The 18,585-nt window shown below is 39.1% G+C and overlaps 1 protein-coding gene across 7 annotated transcripts; it reads right to left on the bottom strand.

The window, feature by feature from the left end:
- Positions 1-364: 364 nt before the first annotated feature.
- marchf7 (membrane-associated ring finger (C3HC4) 7) lies at positions 365-18,480 on the bottom strand. 7 transcript variants are annotated; one of them, XM_077518731.1, is made up of 13 exons: positions 18,382-18,480; positions 18,202-18,316; positions 11,854-12,075; positions 11,721-11,777; positions 9,383-9,532; positions 8,467-8,632; positions 7,423-7,524; positions 6,212-7,208; positions 4,275-4,444; positions 4,025-4,128; positions 3,824-3,928; positions 1,560-1,632; positions 365-1,345 (listed from the first exon to the last, which is right to left on the bottom strand). In XM_077518731.1, exons 3-13 carry the CDS (start codon positions 12,064-12,066, stop codon positions 1,266-1,268), a joined length of 2,217 nt encoding a protein of 738 aa, XP_077374857.1. In that variant the 5' UTR covers positions 12,067-12,075; positions 18,202-18,316; positions 18,382-18,480; the 3' UTR covers positions 365-1,265. The 7 variants fall into 7 exon arrangements, 6 of the variants coding, with proteins under 6 accessions (XP_077374857.1, XP_077374860.1, XP_077374858.1 ...); XM_077518734.1 differs by having other exon boundaries at positions 11,854-11,935; positions 12,020-12,075; positions 18,202-18,405; XM_077518732.1 differs by having other exon boundaries at positions 7,423-7,521; positions 18,202-18,402.
- Positions 18,481-18,585: the final 105 nt, after the last annotated feature.

Here is an 18,585-nt window from a genome sequence, read left to right on the forward strand (position 1 = left end):
TTTGTAAGTTGTAAAAGAAGAGTTTGTTTTAATAATAAAAACATCAGGTACTCCAATAAAATGTTACTCCATAGTATTACTTTGCCAACAGCGATTAGATATAGGAAAATCCCCTTTTGCAGGTTTCCTTGTAAACATGCAAATCTTGAAAGGAGCAGAATAAAAAAAGTAGGAATATTTGTATGCCTTTCTGTTACTCTTCCAGTCTCTGATGCAATCTATAGAGAATCTTCAACAGGATTTTCATAGAGGGAAGAGGCTTTACGGCACAGATGGAGAGAGACATAATGCAAATAAGTCCAAAGTGCCATTTCATTTGCCAAAGCTGTGAAATTCACAAAAGAACGCCAAAGACACAGCCAGGTCACTTTTCAAAATCATCTTTATTTCTATAAGGAAACACGTTAAACTCAGTTTATCATTTTACCGTACATAACATTTGAACACTGAAATGAAGACAATGAAAGCTGGACACCCTTATGTTCAATAGGAAAGGCAGACCAAAAAAAAAAAAAAAATCAACATTAAAGCACTTGTGGTTGCATTTGTATTTAAATATACTGAATAAAGTGCACTCTCATAAAAACAGAACATGCCAAAGCAACAGATTCACCAATTCACTTCAAGTTTGCATTCCTGTAAATAAAAGTCAAATTTTGCAAAATGGGCAATCAAAGCCAAATCGTGTGGCAAGTATTTATTCCATATCCTCGATATCCTGATTTTAAGGTTAGGATTGTGTTTTACATTTTTTCACTACAGGATGAAAATTCAGCACACTAGTAGGACAACTTAGGCATACTAGTAAGAAAACCACATACTAGTTAACATCTATGCACTACTACCAAATTGCTAGGTTAAAGTAGTATGCAGTATGCCTCAGGTAACCCGTAGTTGCCCTACTAGTAAGTGAAAAAGAGCATACTAGTATATTGTCGCCGTCAGGTGGAAACTTAATATTTTCCAAAATATGGCCAATTTCTCATTTTTTGACAAATGCTTTTCCCAACATTATTTGTTGAACTTACACATTAGTAACCTATATAAAGTGTAGAAGGAACTGATCAGCTACAAAGTAACAATTTAACTGCTTAGTCAACTTGCCGTTTATTTTTATTGCATACTTAATGGCTCCTGAACCATAGAATCATAGTTGTCGCGATTTCTTTTTTTAAATGTCAAGATTCCACCCAACAGAGACGATAAAGGATATAGAAGAAACGCTCAAAAACATCTTCCCATTTGCCGCAAGCTTTTGATTATCATCAGTATTCCTCATCCAAGTCGGAGAAGTCGACAGAAGGTCGGCAATCTTGTTCCTCATAGTCAGTTTCCTCCTGAGACTCTGCAGCAACGAGAAACTGCAGTCGGTGAATCGGGCAACGCGCATGCATGCACAGAAATGTGTAAAGCCCTTTTGAGCATTTATTCCATATCTAAGTTAAAAGGTCATGTAATGAATCCCTTTTGGCCTACTAGTATTACTAATACATGGAGCTTAAACTGAATATCAAAGGTATGGAACTTGTTTGCAACACGTAAGGGGAAGGGTGACGTACCGGTACTTTCAAGGTTGTCAAAGTCTTCTGGATAAAATCTCAGCAATCGGCTGGTTTCAAAACCAACACATTCCTACCAACAGTGAAAATAAAAAATAAAAAAATTAAAAATTACAAGCTTCACGCTGGTGCTTGTGATTCACAATAAAATCAGTCAAATATGCAAACTTGTAAACTTGTGTTATATATGTAGAGACTAAAATGAAGCACTTGCTGGCTCCGGGTGGGGGAGTGGAACCGTCACTTGCCTTCGGTGCCAGTTGCCGTGGGTTCGCTTTATTTTTATTTTTATTTTTTTTATTTTTTTATTTATTTATTTTATTTTTTTTATTTTTTTATTTTTTTTTTTATCATCATTTTAAACTTCCTTATGTTAATTTTTTTAAAGTTTGTTGAATAATGTTTTAAGATTGTTAGTTTGTAACCTATTTTCATTTATTTTTCTTCCTCTGAATGTTAACTACTATTTCTTGATGCTTATGTGTTGTCTTTCCTCGTGTAAAGCACATTGAGTTGCCTTGTGTATGAAATGTGCTATACAAATAAACTTGCCTTGCCTTGCCTTGCCTTGCTTCCCCGCCTGGGAGACCATGCAAGTTTTTGTGCGTGTTTGTGTGAGTGAGTGAGAGATAAAAAAAAAATAATAATAAAATACTTGCGATATTTGACTCCTCTAGGAGTGCTCTTGGTTTAACGATGCAGTGTAAAATGTAGTAAATTTCCATTATTTTTAAACAAAGAGCACCATATAGAAGAGTAAAAAAATAAAATAAAAATATTGCAAGTGCTTCATGAAGCTTCATTTTCCCCATCACATCTGTGACTAATATTGCATGTTCTGCTTAATTACATTCTATGCTAGTTTGTTAGCCTCATCTATGGTGTTTCATATTATATGCTAGCGTTAAGCTATTTTATGTCCTTAATGAAATTAAGTTTGGATGAAGAGCCAATACCAGTTATCAATAACTGCCACTTTATGATCGGTAACTAGGAATTAGAATAGAGAATTGCCATTCATTTTCATGCAATTTTAAGCAAACTGCTACATGTCTAGGGATGTAACGATATCCAAATATCACGATACGATATTGCGATATGGAGCTCACGATACGATAATTATCACGATGTTGTGGGGAGGTTGGCGAGACAAAAAAAGGTCCCAATATTGTTAAAAAAATGAGTTCATGCAAAAAAAAAAAAAAATAAAAAAAATAAAAAAAAATAAAATAAAATTGGGCTTTTGTACATAACAGCAATGAAAAATATAGAAATATAAGATATATAAAAATATTGAGGAACTTACTTGCTAATGTACACACACATTTGAGTTCCTCCACATATTGACTCGCTTCACAAGCATATTCGACGATCATCTGACGATTAGCATAGATTTTAAACATAGAAGGGCCAAAACATCCCTAATGAAAATTAAATTGCACTAAAAGAGTAGCCACCAGAGGGTGCTACAACTGCACAAATGGAAATCAATTGAATTTTTGAGTAGATGTGTTGGTTTTAAATATCATGAACATGACGACGACGATATTGTGGCAGTTTTAATATCACAATATTGCCCTTATTGTTACATCCCTATGTATATGTCTCTGTTTAAATGTATCTGTTACCATTTTATTTTGAGGGTGGGGATTTTATGTATCAAAAGTACTAGTGGTATTAGTACTTATCAGTCTGAAAGCAAGTGGTAACAAACATCCATACTACTAATCCCGTCCATGGCTTTTTTTGCGTTCTGTTAGCATTAAGCTAGCTGACAGTCACGAAATGATTACGTTTGGGTTGATGTGTCAGTTTCACAGTAAACTTCAACTGTGAGTGACAAACTGCTTGTAGCGAGCACGCGTCGCCACCAAGTGTCTTCTTCTCCGAGTGATGTTATGGCAGCCATCACAACGAGAAAGTGAGAACAGGCTTTAAGCTAAGGAATATTTTCAACAAAGTTTTAATGCTTGCAATTCATATATAGTGTGTGGGGAGTGAAACTAAAGAACAATGTTATTTTTAGCCTAATAGCATAGCTGCCACAATCATATCAATTATTAAAAAAAAAAAAAAACCTTTAAGCCTTACTCATCCGGGTCATGGCAACTTGTTATGCTATTCAGCTAATAAATGCTAACTTTCACAATAATAAAAATAAATAAACTAACAACAACCACCACCACCACCACAACAACAACCAAGCGTTGATTTACGCACATTTTTTGTTATAATGCAGACGGCAAGTGTGCGTTTGTGCGTACCCCAACTGCATGGAGTACCCCCCGGACATCCGACAACCTCTGTTCATAAAACTGCAACAGGACCACCATATACAGACCACTGCTGACCAAGCTGTCAAATTCAGACTGCGGAGCAAGACGAGACATCTCAGCACAACTGTGCACCGACGTACCCAAGAATATCGACGTATAACATCCGTGGAAACCGACGACAATCCTTACCTGCGTATGTGCCCTGTACAGCTGCTGAACATCAAAGTCGTCAATGTTCAAGCGCAATTTCGCCTTGCAGAGTTCACAATTTGTGATGGCCTCTAGGTTTGTGCCTTCAAAGATGAAATTGGAAAAAGTTTAACATTAGTCATCAGCAGATCTTCCAAAATAAGTAACGAGACTATTTTGACACGTTTTAAAATATGCTCGTAAAAAGTTGTAAATAAAATAAAGAACAATGGAAAAAGGTGTGGCGCACCTGAACCAATTTTGGAGGAGAGCCACCTCTTGATGCAGTCCTGGTGGACGTATTGTAGACTTCCTGTGCATCGGCAAGGTTGAATCAAAGGGTTGGATGCAGACTCTTGTCCCATCTGGCAGATTCGGCATCTGTCGCCTTCGTCATCGTCGGAATCTTCCAGCAAAAGTCTAGTAAAAAGAACGGCATTAGTGCCCTTATTCTAATACTCTGGGCTATGAATGACTTTTAAATTGGTTTGTGTTTTTCTTTAATTCTTTGAATTTATTCATGTATGAATGGTGATATACAAATAAACGTGCTATGAATTCTGCTAGTGAGACAAAAAAAAAAAAAAAAAGCCATTATAAGGACATATATAAAAATAAATAAAAATATTTAACCAAAAAAATAATAATCTGTCTGAGCCGCAAAACATTTCAACATTGCGTTGAATGAAACAGTATATTAGTTTACGTCTAATGTACTGTGCTAATTAGAGCTGCCCCACAACACAAAAATATGCCCCACCCAATACATGGAGATTCTACATTTAGTCTTACGTTTTTGGATTTTTTGGGGGGTAATTATTTGGACTTCGTTTTTCATACATTTTTTAGACTTTTTGGCAATTTTATGGACATACGGTAAATTTCTGCCTCTCTTCCTTTTCTTTTTTAATATTTTATGGCTTTGCTTTTTTTTTTTTTTTTTTTTTTTTTACTTTTTTGCTATGAATTTTCTGACATTTTGGGCAATTTTTTGGGGGGCAAATTTTCAGGAATTCTTTTATTTCTGCACATTTTATAGTTTGTATTTTTTTTTTTTTAAATTAAATCCTCTGCCATTGTTGGTAATCTCACAGACATTTTATACCGATTCCGATACCCAGTTTTGCAGTATCGGACGATGCCGATACCATAGACACCTAAGTTTTTTTTTTTCCTTTCTCAACATGAGCTGGAATTAATGGTATCGGCATGTTACTTGTGCGTACTCACCGATACCTCTGTTTTAATGCGGTATTGGGGCCTCTGCCGATACCATTATCGGTATCGGAACAACACTTACTTATGATAATTTCTTGCTTTCCCTCTTCCTTTTTGGACATTTTAGAACCATTACTAGAACCATTTTATCTACCTTTCATCTCCCTGACAACATCAAAATTTGGACTGACATTTTTTGGAATATTTAATTCAATATTTTTATCTAAATCATTTAAAAAAAATATGTAAAAAAATTAAATTACTATTTTTTAAGAAATACACAGGAGAGCGGCCTAAAGGAATATTTGATTCATTGAGCCATTTGAAAACAATGTGATAAATTATACCTTTAAAAACTAATTTTGCCACTTCTTGTCAACTGATGACATCATCTGTGCTGAGGAAATAGGTAACGACTAATCATGGCTCAGTTTGCTGAACAAGAACAGGTCAGCCATGATTGGTCGTTAACTTTTTCCTCAGCACAGGTTACAGTACGTGGAAAAATGTGTTTTAAAAGTTAATTGTACATGAAATATTATGAAGTTGTAAAATTAAATCTGGACAAAAGATTATCCTTTTAATGCTGAAAATGGCTCAATGAGTAAAGAGACACGTGTCACCAGAGCCGCAGGTTGCAGATCCCTGCACTAGTACCGTATTTTCACGACTATAAGGCGGACTTAAGTCTTAAAATTTTCTCAAAACTCGATGGTGTGCCTTTTGTGTGCATAGAGTTCCAAAATCTGTAAAAGTTGCTGATCAAAAAATATTAGAACATTCTTAAATACCTCAAGTACAACCAAACTCAGTTTACATCGCTATATACTTCAATAAAAGCACAACCAAACTCAGTTTTGCTCCATTGCCTTTTTAAAAACATATGCTAGCAAGTGAAAGCAGGCTACCAACTGTTTTGAGCTAGCGTATGTTTAACCGTTTTGTTTTCGAAGCATGTATGTCAATTACCTCTCCTTAATCATGCGGAGTTTCTCTTGTTTGATGCCTGCGCTGTCCAGCGTCCTCTCATCGCCACCTTGTGGTAAGGAGGCCCCATTTTGGAGTGGCGCTTCCCAACGGCGCTGCGCCAAGCCTGCTAAAGCTTCCACCATTTGGGGTACCTCGTCTTCCTCTTGCCTGCGAGGACAGGGAGCCCCGTACCGATGCAAACCCAACGCCCCTTGCTCCTCTTCGTCATCATCGTCATCCTCTTCGTCATTCTGAGCCGCACTCAGTTCGAGGTCATCCCATTTTCTCAGCAAGTGTTGAGGACAACTAAGACCAGCAGATGAGTGCCCGCTCTCGTCCCGTGTGTGTCTTCGCAGACTAGAGTCGAGAGGAGGGCAGCGGCTCCGCAGAGAGGAAGAAAGCCAGGAGTCTCCACCACTGGCTGCCTCTCGGGTCCCCTCTTCAGGCTCTCTGGGCAATGGCAACCGAGATCCAGCCACTCCACGGTCTTTATTCTCCCAAATGCGGGAAAGATCCAATCTGTGCTGCCTGGTCCCGGGAGCGTTCGGCGACCAACTGCGAGGGGTCTGCTCCGTACCAGAAGACATTGTGTCTCCCTCATCGGTGTCCAAAGACAGACTGTCACCAAACGAGCGGACGCTGGATGAGCGACTGGAGGAAGGCGAGTCTTGACTGGATTGGGTCGAGAAGAGGCGGGATAAGCGCTGCCGCCTGGATGTACACTCGTGGGGGTCGTCACTTTTGGGGGTAGGTCTTCGAGTTAGTGGGACTTTAGGTCTGCAAGAGGTAGGCTGTTCCTGAACTGAGGCACGTTGGGATGAGGCTTTCAATAACAGCGTCGAGGGGCTGTTACGTGCTGTGGACAAGCGATGGGTGAACGAGGTGGAGGCGACGTGACCGCCTGGGGCGCTTTCTCGTGCAGCAGTCAAGGTGCACGACGAGTAGTCTTTGGGTCGTGCTCCTTGGGCGTAAGTGGAAGCTAGACGGGCTGTCTGATCTGAATGCAGAAGGAGGGGGGAGAGAAAAAAAAAAAAAAAAAAAAAAAACGTGAGCACTTGCGTCAGCAACCAAACAAGTCCTCCAAGTGTTCACACAATTAACCTACACAATGGGCCATATTTACAGAGCAGAATTGTGTTGTGCTACCACGAAAATTGAGCCACGTGGGCCAGTCTACAAAAATAGAGCCCAACAATTGCTGGATTCCAGACCTGGCTCCTTCGGCGTCTCCACCTCTCTGCTTGACAACAGCGGCCTTGAGCAAGAAGTTGAAGAGCGTGGCATTAAACAGCTCGAGCACCTTGATGATTCTGCTGAGAGAGGACATGATGTGCTGTATAGAGTTGGGACGTAACGATAAGGGCAATATTGTGATATTAAAACTGCCGCAATATTGTCGTCATGTTCACAATATTTAAAGGGAACACAGGTTGATTTCCATTTGTGCATTTTTAGCACCCTCTGGTGGCTAGTTTATTAGTGCAATTTAATTTTCATTAGAGATGTTTTGGCCTTCTATGTTGAAAATCTGTGCTAATTGTCAGATGAAGGGGAACTTAATATGCCTGTGAATCAAATCAATATGTGGAGGAACTCAATGTGTGCGTGCATTAACAAGTAAGCGCCTCAGTATTGTTAATAGAGATTGTAGGTGGTTTATATGCATTGCTGTTACGTACAAAAGCACAATATTGTGTTTTTTTTGGTATGAGCTCTTTTTTTTTTTTTTAACAATATTGTGACCTTTTTTAAATATCGCCAACCACCCCACAATATCGTGATAATTATCGTATCGTGATGTTTGGATATCGTTACATCCTTAGTATAGACCAAATATAACATCAATGACAGCCAATCAGCAGCACAACTAATGGTCCCCCATCGACTTGTGATCATATTTGGGGGAAAAAAAAATGCTATTATTCAGTTGATTTTATGATAGTCAATCAAGCTTAGGCTGCGATTGGCTGGCAACCAGTTCAGGGTGTCCCCCGCCTAGTCCTACTGCCCAAAGCCGACTGGAATAGGCTCCAGCACCCCGACTCTGGTGAGGAGTATGCGGTTACGAAAATGATGGATGGAATCAAGCTTAGCTAAAATGTTGCTACTTAGATTTGTTCCACATTGCATTATGAGCGTGTTGAGCAAGGTTGGTATGTGTGAGTCATTACAACAATATTCCAGGTTGAAATGAGGACAACGACAGGCACTTAAGCGAGCACTACTGCGATGAGTTAAAATGCATTTAAAAGTACCTCTGGCATTGTTAAGCCCACTACTGGTGTAGTTGGATCCTGTAAACGAGGTTCTGAACGAGGAGTACCGTCCTATGTTACTGCAGATCAATTGGGGCCGCTTATTGTCACCATAGTCAGTGCTGGTTGACAGACTGGAATGGCTAAACATCCCCTCCGGGACAGTCTACAGAAACAGGAAGATGGTTAAAAATAAAAATTCAGTTTCAGATGACAGTGTTTTTCCACTCTTTTTACAATAACTAGCTGGATCTCTTCAGATGTATGGTCACTTGCGTGCTGCCATGTGGAAGTAAGGCACTTTTCTATTAAATGTTCTACAAGGGTCTGACCCAGCCTCGCTCCAATTTTGTCTTTTTTGTAGACCACTTACTCGTTCGCTAGAAAACTGCATGTTCCTTGCTCCTCGAATGACAATGTGCAGTACATGGTGGTCCTAAAGAGGAATATGTGCATACATTGAAAGATAGGGCTCGCTATTATTCACTTGAATGGACCCAGGGAGGTACGCACCACTCGTGAATTATTTTTCCCCACAATCTTCAGAATTCATCTCCAAGTACATATGAAATCTTAAATGTGGTTGTAAGACAATATATACTGGATATACTCTCTTTAAGTGGCTGGCAGGCAGCTTTGTCTGGCTCGCTTAAAACCAGGAAGTGGGAGTAAATAGTGAATTTCCTTGCAGCACGGCTTAAAAAAAAACAAACAAAACAAAAAAACGCCTACATCGGTCAGCCAATTAGATGACAGTGGTGTCAAGTGGGTTTGAGGAACGGAACGGCCTGGCCTAGAAATCAGGTAATGGAAAAACAACCACACATGGATGAATCGGGCTGCTTCAGGGTAGAACCGGTTCAATGGAAAAGAGGCATAAGTTTGTCAATTGTTCTACAAACAACAGCTTAAGTACCAGTTTAGTCCGACTGCTGACTGATGATGATTCTGTCCATGGACGCTCATAAGATCGGGTGGAAGATGTGAGAGGATTCCAGCTGCTGCTGCAGCTACTGTGGCGGTCAGAGCTGCTGTAGTCGCTGGATGACCTCAGCAGGCGAGAGCTCTATAATATAGAACACTTTAGTTAGTACATGGCTAAATTCTACTCAACACGGGGGTGGGAAAGTTCACTAGTATCAAAAGGCAGGAACAGGAATAAACCAAGAATTTGCTAAATTGATGGTTGACTCTTAATTGAGAACACCCGTCATAGTTACTTGATTAGTTGATTAAAAAGTACTGGAAAAAAAAGTAGTCTTATGTTCTGTGCTATATTTAGTGTTCCTGTTTTCTGTTCATAACAAAAAACAGAGTGAAATGCATGGCATCTTAAAAAAAATAAAATTAAAATACATTCCGAATGAGACATTCAAGTTTGTTATTCTGCCTTTGCACCAAGCCTGGATTCTTCTGGAAAGAACAAGAACATGCAGAGCACTGCGACCCTCAGTAACACAATCTTGTGAGAGGAGCCTTGACCAATAGCTGGATTCCGTCAGCTGCCAAGGAATGTAGGATGGTCTATAAAAAGACCCCTGATGAGTCTGCTGTTGCTCCACTAACATACATGCATAGCAACACTGCTCAGATTCCCTCAGAAAGAAAAGGGAGAACATTGAAGCTATCTCAGATGACTGCAAGTATTGACAGTTTGACAGAATGATCTGTTTTAGAATTTGATTGCAAAGCCGACTTAAGAAAGTTCCAACAGACACCATCAGCCTCCAGATGAAAATGGAATTTGTGCAGAATTCACGTTTTTGATCCATGAATGGACTCATATTTCCTCAATTTGTTTGCCATTGGTTTTGAAACAGTCCTCTTGTTCATATTTCACCACTGTAGATTTATGCTGAAATTTCACAGGAAATCCAAATACCTGTCATTTTAACCGAACAATGAACACCTGAGGTGGGTGTATGCCCTTTGACTAAACATACAGCAAGACTAGGGATAGATAGATTATCGGTGCCGATATTTGGCATTTTGACGTCGGCCTTTATACGAATCTGAAGGCCGATAAAGATGGTATCTGAGCGGTGAAAGCTTACAAACGTAGCAAATTGTATTGTTTTCATCAGGATTTGTAAGATGTTCACAGTTTTTACGAACATATTAAGACAATTTTTCCACCGTCTGCGAAGATCTTTTGAAACTTTTTACAAAACGTAACATAAACCCCAAATGACCTACATTCGCATGCAATTGTCTCTGAGATACAGGGAACTTTTAATTTCTGGATTTATTTAAAATTTCCACTTTATATAAAAAAAAAAAAAAAGATGCCACTACTGGGAACTCCCTCCACTTTTTTTTATTAAAGGAATACAAGACTTGTGAAAAACTAACCAGCTGTTCTGAGAAATGGTTAATTTCAACTCTTCCCTGAAAAAAAATTGTCAATTTATGTTGAACAATTGTGATTTTATAGCACTTTTTATGCATATTTTTGCATCGAGTACATTAACGGCCATTTTGGACTGGCATGTGATCATCGTGACCTATCTCGTGCATAAAATACACATTGAATAATATGGCTGCCACTGACAACAAAGACACTCATGAGGAATTATTGTGTGCCATGGCGGATATCAAAGGTGGAATTATGCCTTATTGCAAAGAAGTACTTCTTCAAAAGCAGTACAGCCGTTAAAGACTCGCCAAAGATTTGCATCGAGCCGAAAGTGGCCGATAAGGAGAAGCAGCCGTCTACAAGTTGCGTGTTACAGAGGCTCAAATTACCACTCAAGTCACCGTTGACATTCACTTGGAAATTTAATTTGTGGACGGTCCCTAACCTGGACGGTCAACATCCAGGTGACAACAAGTTGTGTGCTAAATTTAGCCCACATTAGGAGCACCCCTCCACCCCCCACCCCCCCCCCCCCCCCCCACCCCACACGTAATGACATGAAACCTGACGTGCTGAGGATTTTACTCCAATCATAATTGGCGCAGTATTTGGGACATTTTCTTGCCCATTACGTCAGCAAACTCCCATTCTAGTGAACGACGGCAGCTGTCGTTTACGCACGGGACACGTCATCACAATCATGTGACCAGGAAAATGTTTAAAAGAAAACTCAGGGAATAAGATGCCAGAGATATTTGCACTTTTATTCTTTATACACAATGCCTAATCCAATATTGGAAAATTAGTTTTACGTTTTGTATCACTTAAAAAAATAAAAGAAATTATGCTGAAATTTTAGAAAATCATTTACAATAGAAAACTTAAGGGAATTACTCACTTGCCGGCTTGAAATATCGGTCTCCTTGACTCCTAATAAATTGGTATCAGTATCAGCCTAAAATAAAAAAAATAAATAAAAAAAAACAACAACACCACATCGGTCTAGCACTAAGCAAGACAATGAAGAGTACCTTTTGGCCCACATCTGCCTTGTAAGTGGATGATGCCCTCGGAAAGCAGTCGCGATGAGGCAGACTCTCGCGGCTGTATAACCTGCTGGGGCCCATAGACGTTGACGATGAAGACGAGGAGTATGATGAGGACAAAGACGCTCTGGGAGTAGACATGTATGATGACCTTGAAGTGGACAGACAAAGGGGAAGTCGAAGATACGTGGAGTCCATCCCTGCTCCCTGTTGAGCAAGTAAAGATGGCATACCACAATTACTGGCAAGAGACGAGATGAAAAGAGTCAAGGTGGGGCACTGACTGTCATAACCTGTTCTGGTTGACAAAAGGAGGTGGCGTCAAAGCCAGTGGGAAAGCACCAGAATTATAAATAAAAAATTAATTTTAAAAAAATCATTCATACATTCTTTCCATCCGGAAAAAGACGTCAGCGCAACATTACATCCCAACTAAAAACTTCATAACTGTTTAGAAGTTCTTTTTTGAATTACCAGTAAGAGCAGGCAACTTTTCAAATAGTTCAAGAAAACAGAAACCTTAATGCAGATTTTGCACATAATAAGGTCAGAGAAAATGATATATTCAAGGTTTTAAGCCAAACGGATATATTCAAAGTTTTCCCAACATAACAGTGTTCTGAACTATCTTACTACTGAGGACAAAGAGCACACAATTAAATGGCCCTCCGGAATGGATATCTAGGAGATGGCTTTTTCCAGGTGCCCACATTACTGTTAAGCAATGAAGCAGTGGTGTGCTGTTACAGAAGAAGCACACGTGAGTTTGTCCACTGGACTTCATCCATCAGCCTATTTTTGGTACAGTCATGAGAATGACACGTTTAAAAAAAAGATGCAAGTAGCAGCCTACCAACTCCAAATAATGCATTCATACGTTTAACAACCTTGTGAGTTCAAGGAAGCCAGAATATGACCGCTTATTTATGTTGTTTTACCTTGTACTGTACTCAATATTTTCAGGTTATACTGGTAAAACACAAATTGGATTTCACATATTTTACAATGCAAATATCTTCCTCCCCCATGAGATGAAAATCAACATACAACTTTGACAAACCAAAATTATTCACAAGAATATAGTACACATCAAAATCTATTCAAAGAAGCATCTAAGACAAAGTGTTCAACGCAAGCTGACTCACCAGTGATCAGCAACCACACAGTGAAAAAGTTTCTTACAGTGAAAAATACAGTTACAGTGTTATCTGAATCAGATGAAAAAGAAAAAACATGATCATTGTAATGACTGATGCTTGTCAGGGAATTTAAAACAAAAAAAGTTGTACACTGTAATACAACATCAACGGCAGTCAATGGAACATATTTTTCGGACTCCAAGGCACACTTTAAAGTCCTTTAATTTTGTTAAAAAATCAACTGTGTGGCTTATGTATGCATGTTTATGGAGTTAAACTGGGGCCAAAAGTTTTGTACTTGAAAAAATAAAACTTGAAAGTGAAAATTGTTGTGTTGATCTTGAATCTCACAAAATATAAAAAGGTATTCAAAATAAAAATAAGCATGTGAAAAGTTTTTTCGTGTCAAAATTCATTTTGATTCACTTCGGTCCTGCCTTTGAATAAATTATTTTCATTTTTTGCTTCCATATATATTTTGACATTTGAGGTCTTATTTTTTTTCAGTTGCATGTTTTTTTCTTTTCAGATCTTATTTTTGGGGGTTTCAACACATTTTTTCAGTTTCAAAACTTTTTTTTTCACTTTCAAATCGTTTTTCACTTTCAGATCTTTTTTTTTCAGTTTCAAGTCTTTTTTTTTCAGTTTCAGACTTTTGGCCCGAATGTTACGTGGGGGCGTGGTGACAACTGAGCGGGGCGTGGAATTATGAGTGACAGCTGCACAAAAGCGCTTTGGAAACACCGAGCCAGTGACAGTGCCTTCAGGGAACGTAGGAATTAAGAGAACTCTTAACTCAACATATATACCCCATATTCGTGTGATTGGCAGCATATGAATTAATGCCAGTGACAAAATTCCACTTCAAAGTCTGTTTTAGACAGTTCTGAGCACCAATTACGGTCTAGCAGCAATAGGTTGTGCCAGGTTTGCCGTACAACAGCGACGTTTAAGCGTCTAATATGTCCGATGTCGATGTCGGCATTGTGAACGCATCGTATTCTCCCGCTGGCGTCCGGCCGGTTGCCGTCAGGACAACCGAATGCACGGGTGAGACATGCTAGATAAGTGTTTTAAAATCATAACAAACAGTAAGGGGCTGTTTTTTTTGTGACAACATATTTTTTGGCGTGACGCATTATAAATGGGGGATTTTGTCAAAGCTGAGCTAACGTTAGCATGAAGTATCGGCCACAAGCAAGCACTGCGTTGTAAACTACTGAGGTAAAGCTAGCCACCTTTTGTTTTTACGCGGTCAACTCCGCCGCACTTCATTTTTTTCTGTTCGCCCTTTTGTAGGATTTACGTTTGTGTGTTGGAAGAGACGTTTTCACGGAGAACGACGTCCGCTTTTCAAAATAAAGGATCGGGTTTCAAAAATAAAATTCAATTCAAACGCAGTTTAAAAAATGTTTATTATTATTATTGTCAGTTTAAAATATGTTTCACTATAACACAGTGCCAATTCACATTTCACTGGGAATGCACTCTTCTGTGGTGATATTGAGCAATAACATTGATATGTACAATATTAAGTTAATTTAAAATGAAGGAAAGGTTGAAATGGAGAAAAAAAAAAAAAAAAAAAAAAAAGAGGTGTGTGTCATTGAGCAGACATTTCACTATGAGCCAGTACTAATTTGGGGCCAATAGGTCACATGACCTAGAAGCTATTAAGAAAAAATGCTAATATTTATAGAAAGGTGTGCATCATCTATCAGACATGCCACTATGATGCAGCATTGTTTTGGGGTGTCAATAGGTCACATGGTCTGGAGCTCTATTGAGCTCAAAAGCTAATATTTACATTAAAAAAAAATAAATAAATAAGAGGTGTGTTATTTATCAATGCAATAAAATTATTGAATAATCATTTTAATAATCGAGATTTCGATCTTTATCATAGTAATCATAGGTATAATTTTTTACATAATCGTCCAGCCCTACCTGGAAGCTATTTGCAATATTCGTTACTACATCTCTTGATAGTGCACTCAAAACAGTTTGCTCGAGTTAATATTGAGTGTGAACATTTCCCAAAAACCTATCCATCCATCCATCCATATTCTATCACTTATCGCACCAGCTTTAACAGTGAAACCATGACTTCTCTCTCCTCAGCCACTTTATCAAGCTTCTCAGGCGGGATCCCAAGGTGTTCCCAGGCCAGCTGAGAGATATAGTGTCTCCAGTGTGTCCTGAGTCATCCCCGTGGCCTCCCGCCGGTGGGACATGCCCGGAACACCTCTCCAGGGAGGCGTCCAGTTGGCATCGGAGACAGATGGCTGAGACACCTCAAACATCTCCTCTCGATGCGGGGGAGCAGCGGCTCAACTCTGAGTCCCTCCCTGATAGCCAAGCTCTTGAGGGAGAGACCGGACACCTTGCGGACCAGATCATGTGACCTATTGACACCCCAAAACAATGCTGCATCATAGTGGCATGTCTGATAGATGATGCACACCTTTCTATAAATATTAGCATTTTTGCTTAATAGCTTCTAGGTCATGTGACCTATTGGCCCCAAATTAGTACTGGCTCATAGTGAAATGTCTGCTCAATGACACACACCTCTTTTTTCTCTATTTCAACCTTTCCTTCATTTTAAATTAACTTAATATTGTACATATCAATGTTATTTCTCAATATCACCCCAGAAGAGTGCATTCCCAGTGAAATGTGAATTGGTACTGTGTTATAGTGAAACATATTTTAAACTGACAATAATAATAATAAAAACAAACATATTTTAAACTGCGTTTGAATTGATTTTTATTTTTGAAAACCGATCCTTCATTTTGAAAAGCGGACGTCGTTCTCAGTGAAAGCGTCTCTTCGAGCACACTAACGTAAATCCTACAAAAGGGCGAACAGAAAAAAAATGAAGTGCGGCGGAGTTGACCAACAAAAGGTGGCTAGCTTTACCTCAGTAGTTTACAACGCAGTGCTTGCTTGTGGCCGATACTTCATGCTAACGTTAGCTCAGCTTTGACAAAGTCCCCCATTTATAATGCGTCACGCCAAAAAATATGTTGTCACAAAAACAGCCCCTTATGTTTGTTATGATTTTGCAACACTTATTTAGCATGTCTCACCCGTGCATTCGGTTGGCCTGATGGCAACCGGCCGGACGCCAGCGGGAGAATACGATGCGTTCACAATGCCGACATCGACATCGGACATATTAGACGCTTAAACGTCGCTGTTGTACGGCAAACCTGGCACAACCTATTGCTGCTAGACCGTAATTGGTGCTCAGAACTGTCTAAAACAGACTTTGAAGTGGAATTTTGTCACTGGCATTAATTCATATGCTGCCAATCACACGAATATGGGGTATATATGTTGAGTTAAGAGTTCTCTTAATTCCTACGTTCCCTGAAGGCACTGTCACTGGGGGGTGTTTCCAAAGCGCTTTTGTGCAGCTGTCACTCATAATTCCACGCCCCGCTCAGTTGTCACCACGCCCCCACGTAACATTCGGGCCAAAAGTCTGAAACTGGAGAAAAAAAAAAAAAAAAAAAAAAAAAGACTTGAAACTGAAAAAAAAAGATCTGAAAGTGAAAAACGATTTGAAAGTGAAAAAAAAAGTTTTGAAACTGAAAAAATGTGTTGAAACCCCAAAAAAAAATATCTGAATCTGAAAAGAAAAATCATGCAACTGAAAAAAATAAGACCTCAAATGTCAAAATATATATGGAAGCAAAAAATGAAAATAAATAATTTATTCAAAGGCAGGACCGAAGTGAATCAAAATTAATTTTGACACGAAAAAACTTTTCACATGCTTATTTTTATTTTGAATACCTTTTTATATTTTGTGAAATTCAAGATCAACACAACAATTTTCAGTTTCAAGTTTTATTTTTTCAAGTACAAAACTTTTGGCCCCAATTTAACTCCATACATGTTGGCTTTTCACTTGGCTTGTCCCTGATTCAAATTCTTTCCTATTTACATTCACATTGCACCTAATTGCGAGCGACAACTACTTCATACTTCTGTCCAAGAATCATGGGAAATGATTTGGGCCTACTAGCCTACTGGGGTCAGGCTAAATGTGAGATAAGCATTTCTGGCAGTACGTCTCCAATGTTAAAATGTAAAGCAATATCATTGTGCTCTATGGGACCAAGAGGAAAACAAAAACAAGCTTCCAATAGCTGTCAAGGCAGAGCAAAAAAAAAAGGAAGCAAGCAGGCTTGGATAATGAAGCGTGAGGAAGTTGGCACATCTGGTGAGTGCATTGCTTGGTTTACAGCTGTTGTTAAACTGTCAACCAAGATGGCATTTAACAGCAAAATTAATAACACAACCACTGGTCAGTGGTCACCGGACTCACTATTAAATGACGAGACTAGGAGACGAAGGTAAGTCGTGTCTCATTTCTTTACTCACCACACAACTGACTGTTCACAAGCAAGCAGCTACTGCCCTTCAACTTTTCGCTCTCCTCCCTTTGAAACAATAACCGTCCTACTCCAACCCTGCCTTTAAGCTACAGTATACGTCCCTGATGAATGTCTATCATTTTTGTGGGTCACCACACTATTACCCAAAAGGAAGACGATAATTGCCATTTTTGCATTTAAGTATCTCCAATTGCAGTGGTCAGATTTTAATAAGTGAGGTATAAATGTGCGGGATTTTCGAAGCTCGTTCTAATTAAACACATTAGAAAAAAATGCCCAAGTGCCTACAAAAGTGGGCTCAGTCGTTCTGCTGTATTATATTATTATTATTATATTATAATGAGGCGTACTAGTACACGAAGTTAAAGATGGACATCAAGGATAGCTAATAACTACTCAGCAACTTCCATAAGCATGTTCACATTAAAATTTAGACCGTGTCAACAGGCCTCATAACAAATTTTAACGATTAAAAGATTGCTCGTAAATTGCAATTGTAAAGCTGTCTCAACGTGATGATGATATTAAGAAGAATGTAGACTTTTCTTAGCATGAAATGGTATAAGCTTCAAAAGTGCAACGAGTAAGCAAAGCTATGTTGACACAACTGCTAACAGGTTAGCTTAGCATTACTACCCTTAACGCTAACTCGTTTTTTTATTTTATTTTATATATATACGGTAAATAATTCATCGCGAAACAGCGGTCACTTTCCGCTTATAACTTATGATTGACAAATATAACCAAGACAATATAAACAGAATCAAAGGCAAAAGTCTCACCGTGAATTTCCTAGTAAACCAGCTCAGAGTGACAGCTGACCATAAAGAGAGAATGTGCCCCGCTTTATGTCTTAGAGGATAGTCACATGGCACGGCGTGACGTCAATATGCACCGCTGTTAAAAGAGAAAATGATCAAAGAGAACGGGGCCCCAGGTGGAGGAGTGGAACCGTCACTTGCCTTTGGTGCCGGTTGGCGTGGGCTCCCTCCTCCGCCTGGGAGACCCATGTGGCTTACATGAAGTGAGCTAGTGTGAGTGAGTGATTTAAAAAAAAAACGTTCAAAGAGAAATTACAGCCGGAGGAGGGGATAAAGTTTGGGCGGTATATCGGACAGGCAAACCGGAAGCTGGGAGGACCAGACCCAGGACAATTACAGTTAAAC

Source organism: Festucalex cinctus, chromosome 4 (assembly GCF_051991245.1).
Source record: "Festucalex cinctus isolate MCC-2025b chromosome 4, RoL_Fcin_1.0, whole genome shotgun sequence".
Classification (NCBI taxonomy): domain Eukaryota; kingdom Metazoa; phylum Chordata; class Actinopteri; order Syngnathiformes; family Syngnathidae; genus Festucalex; species Festucalex cinctus.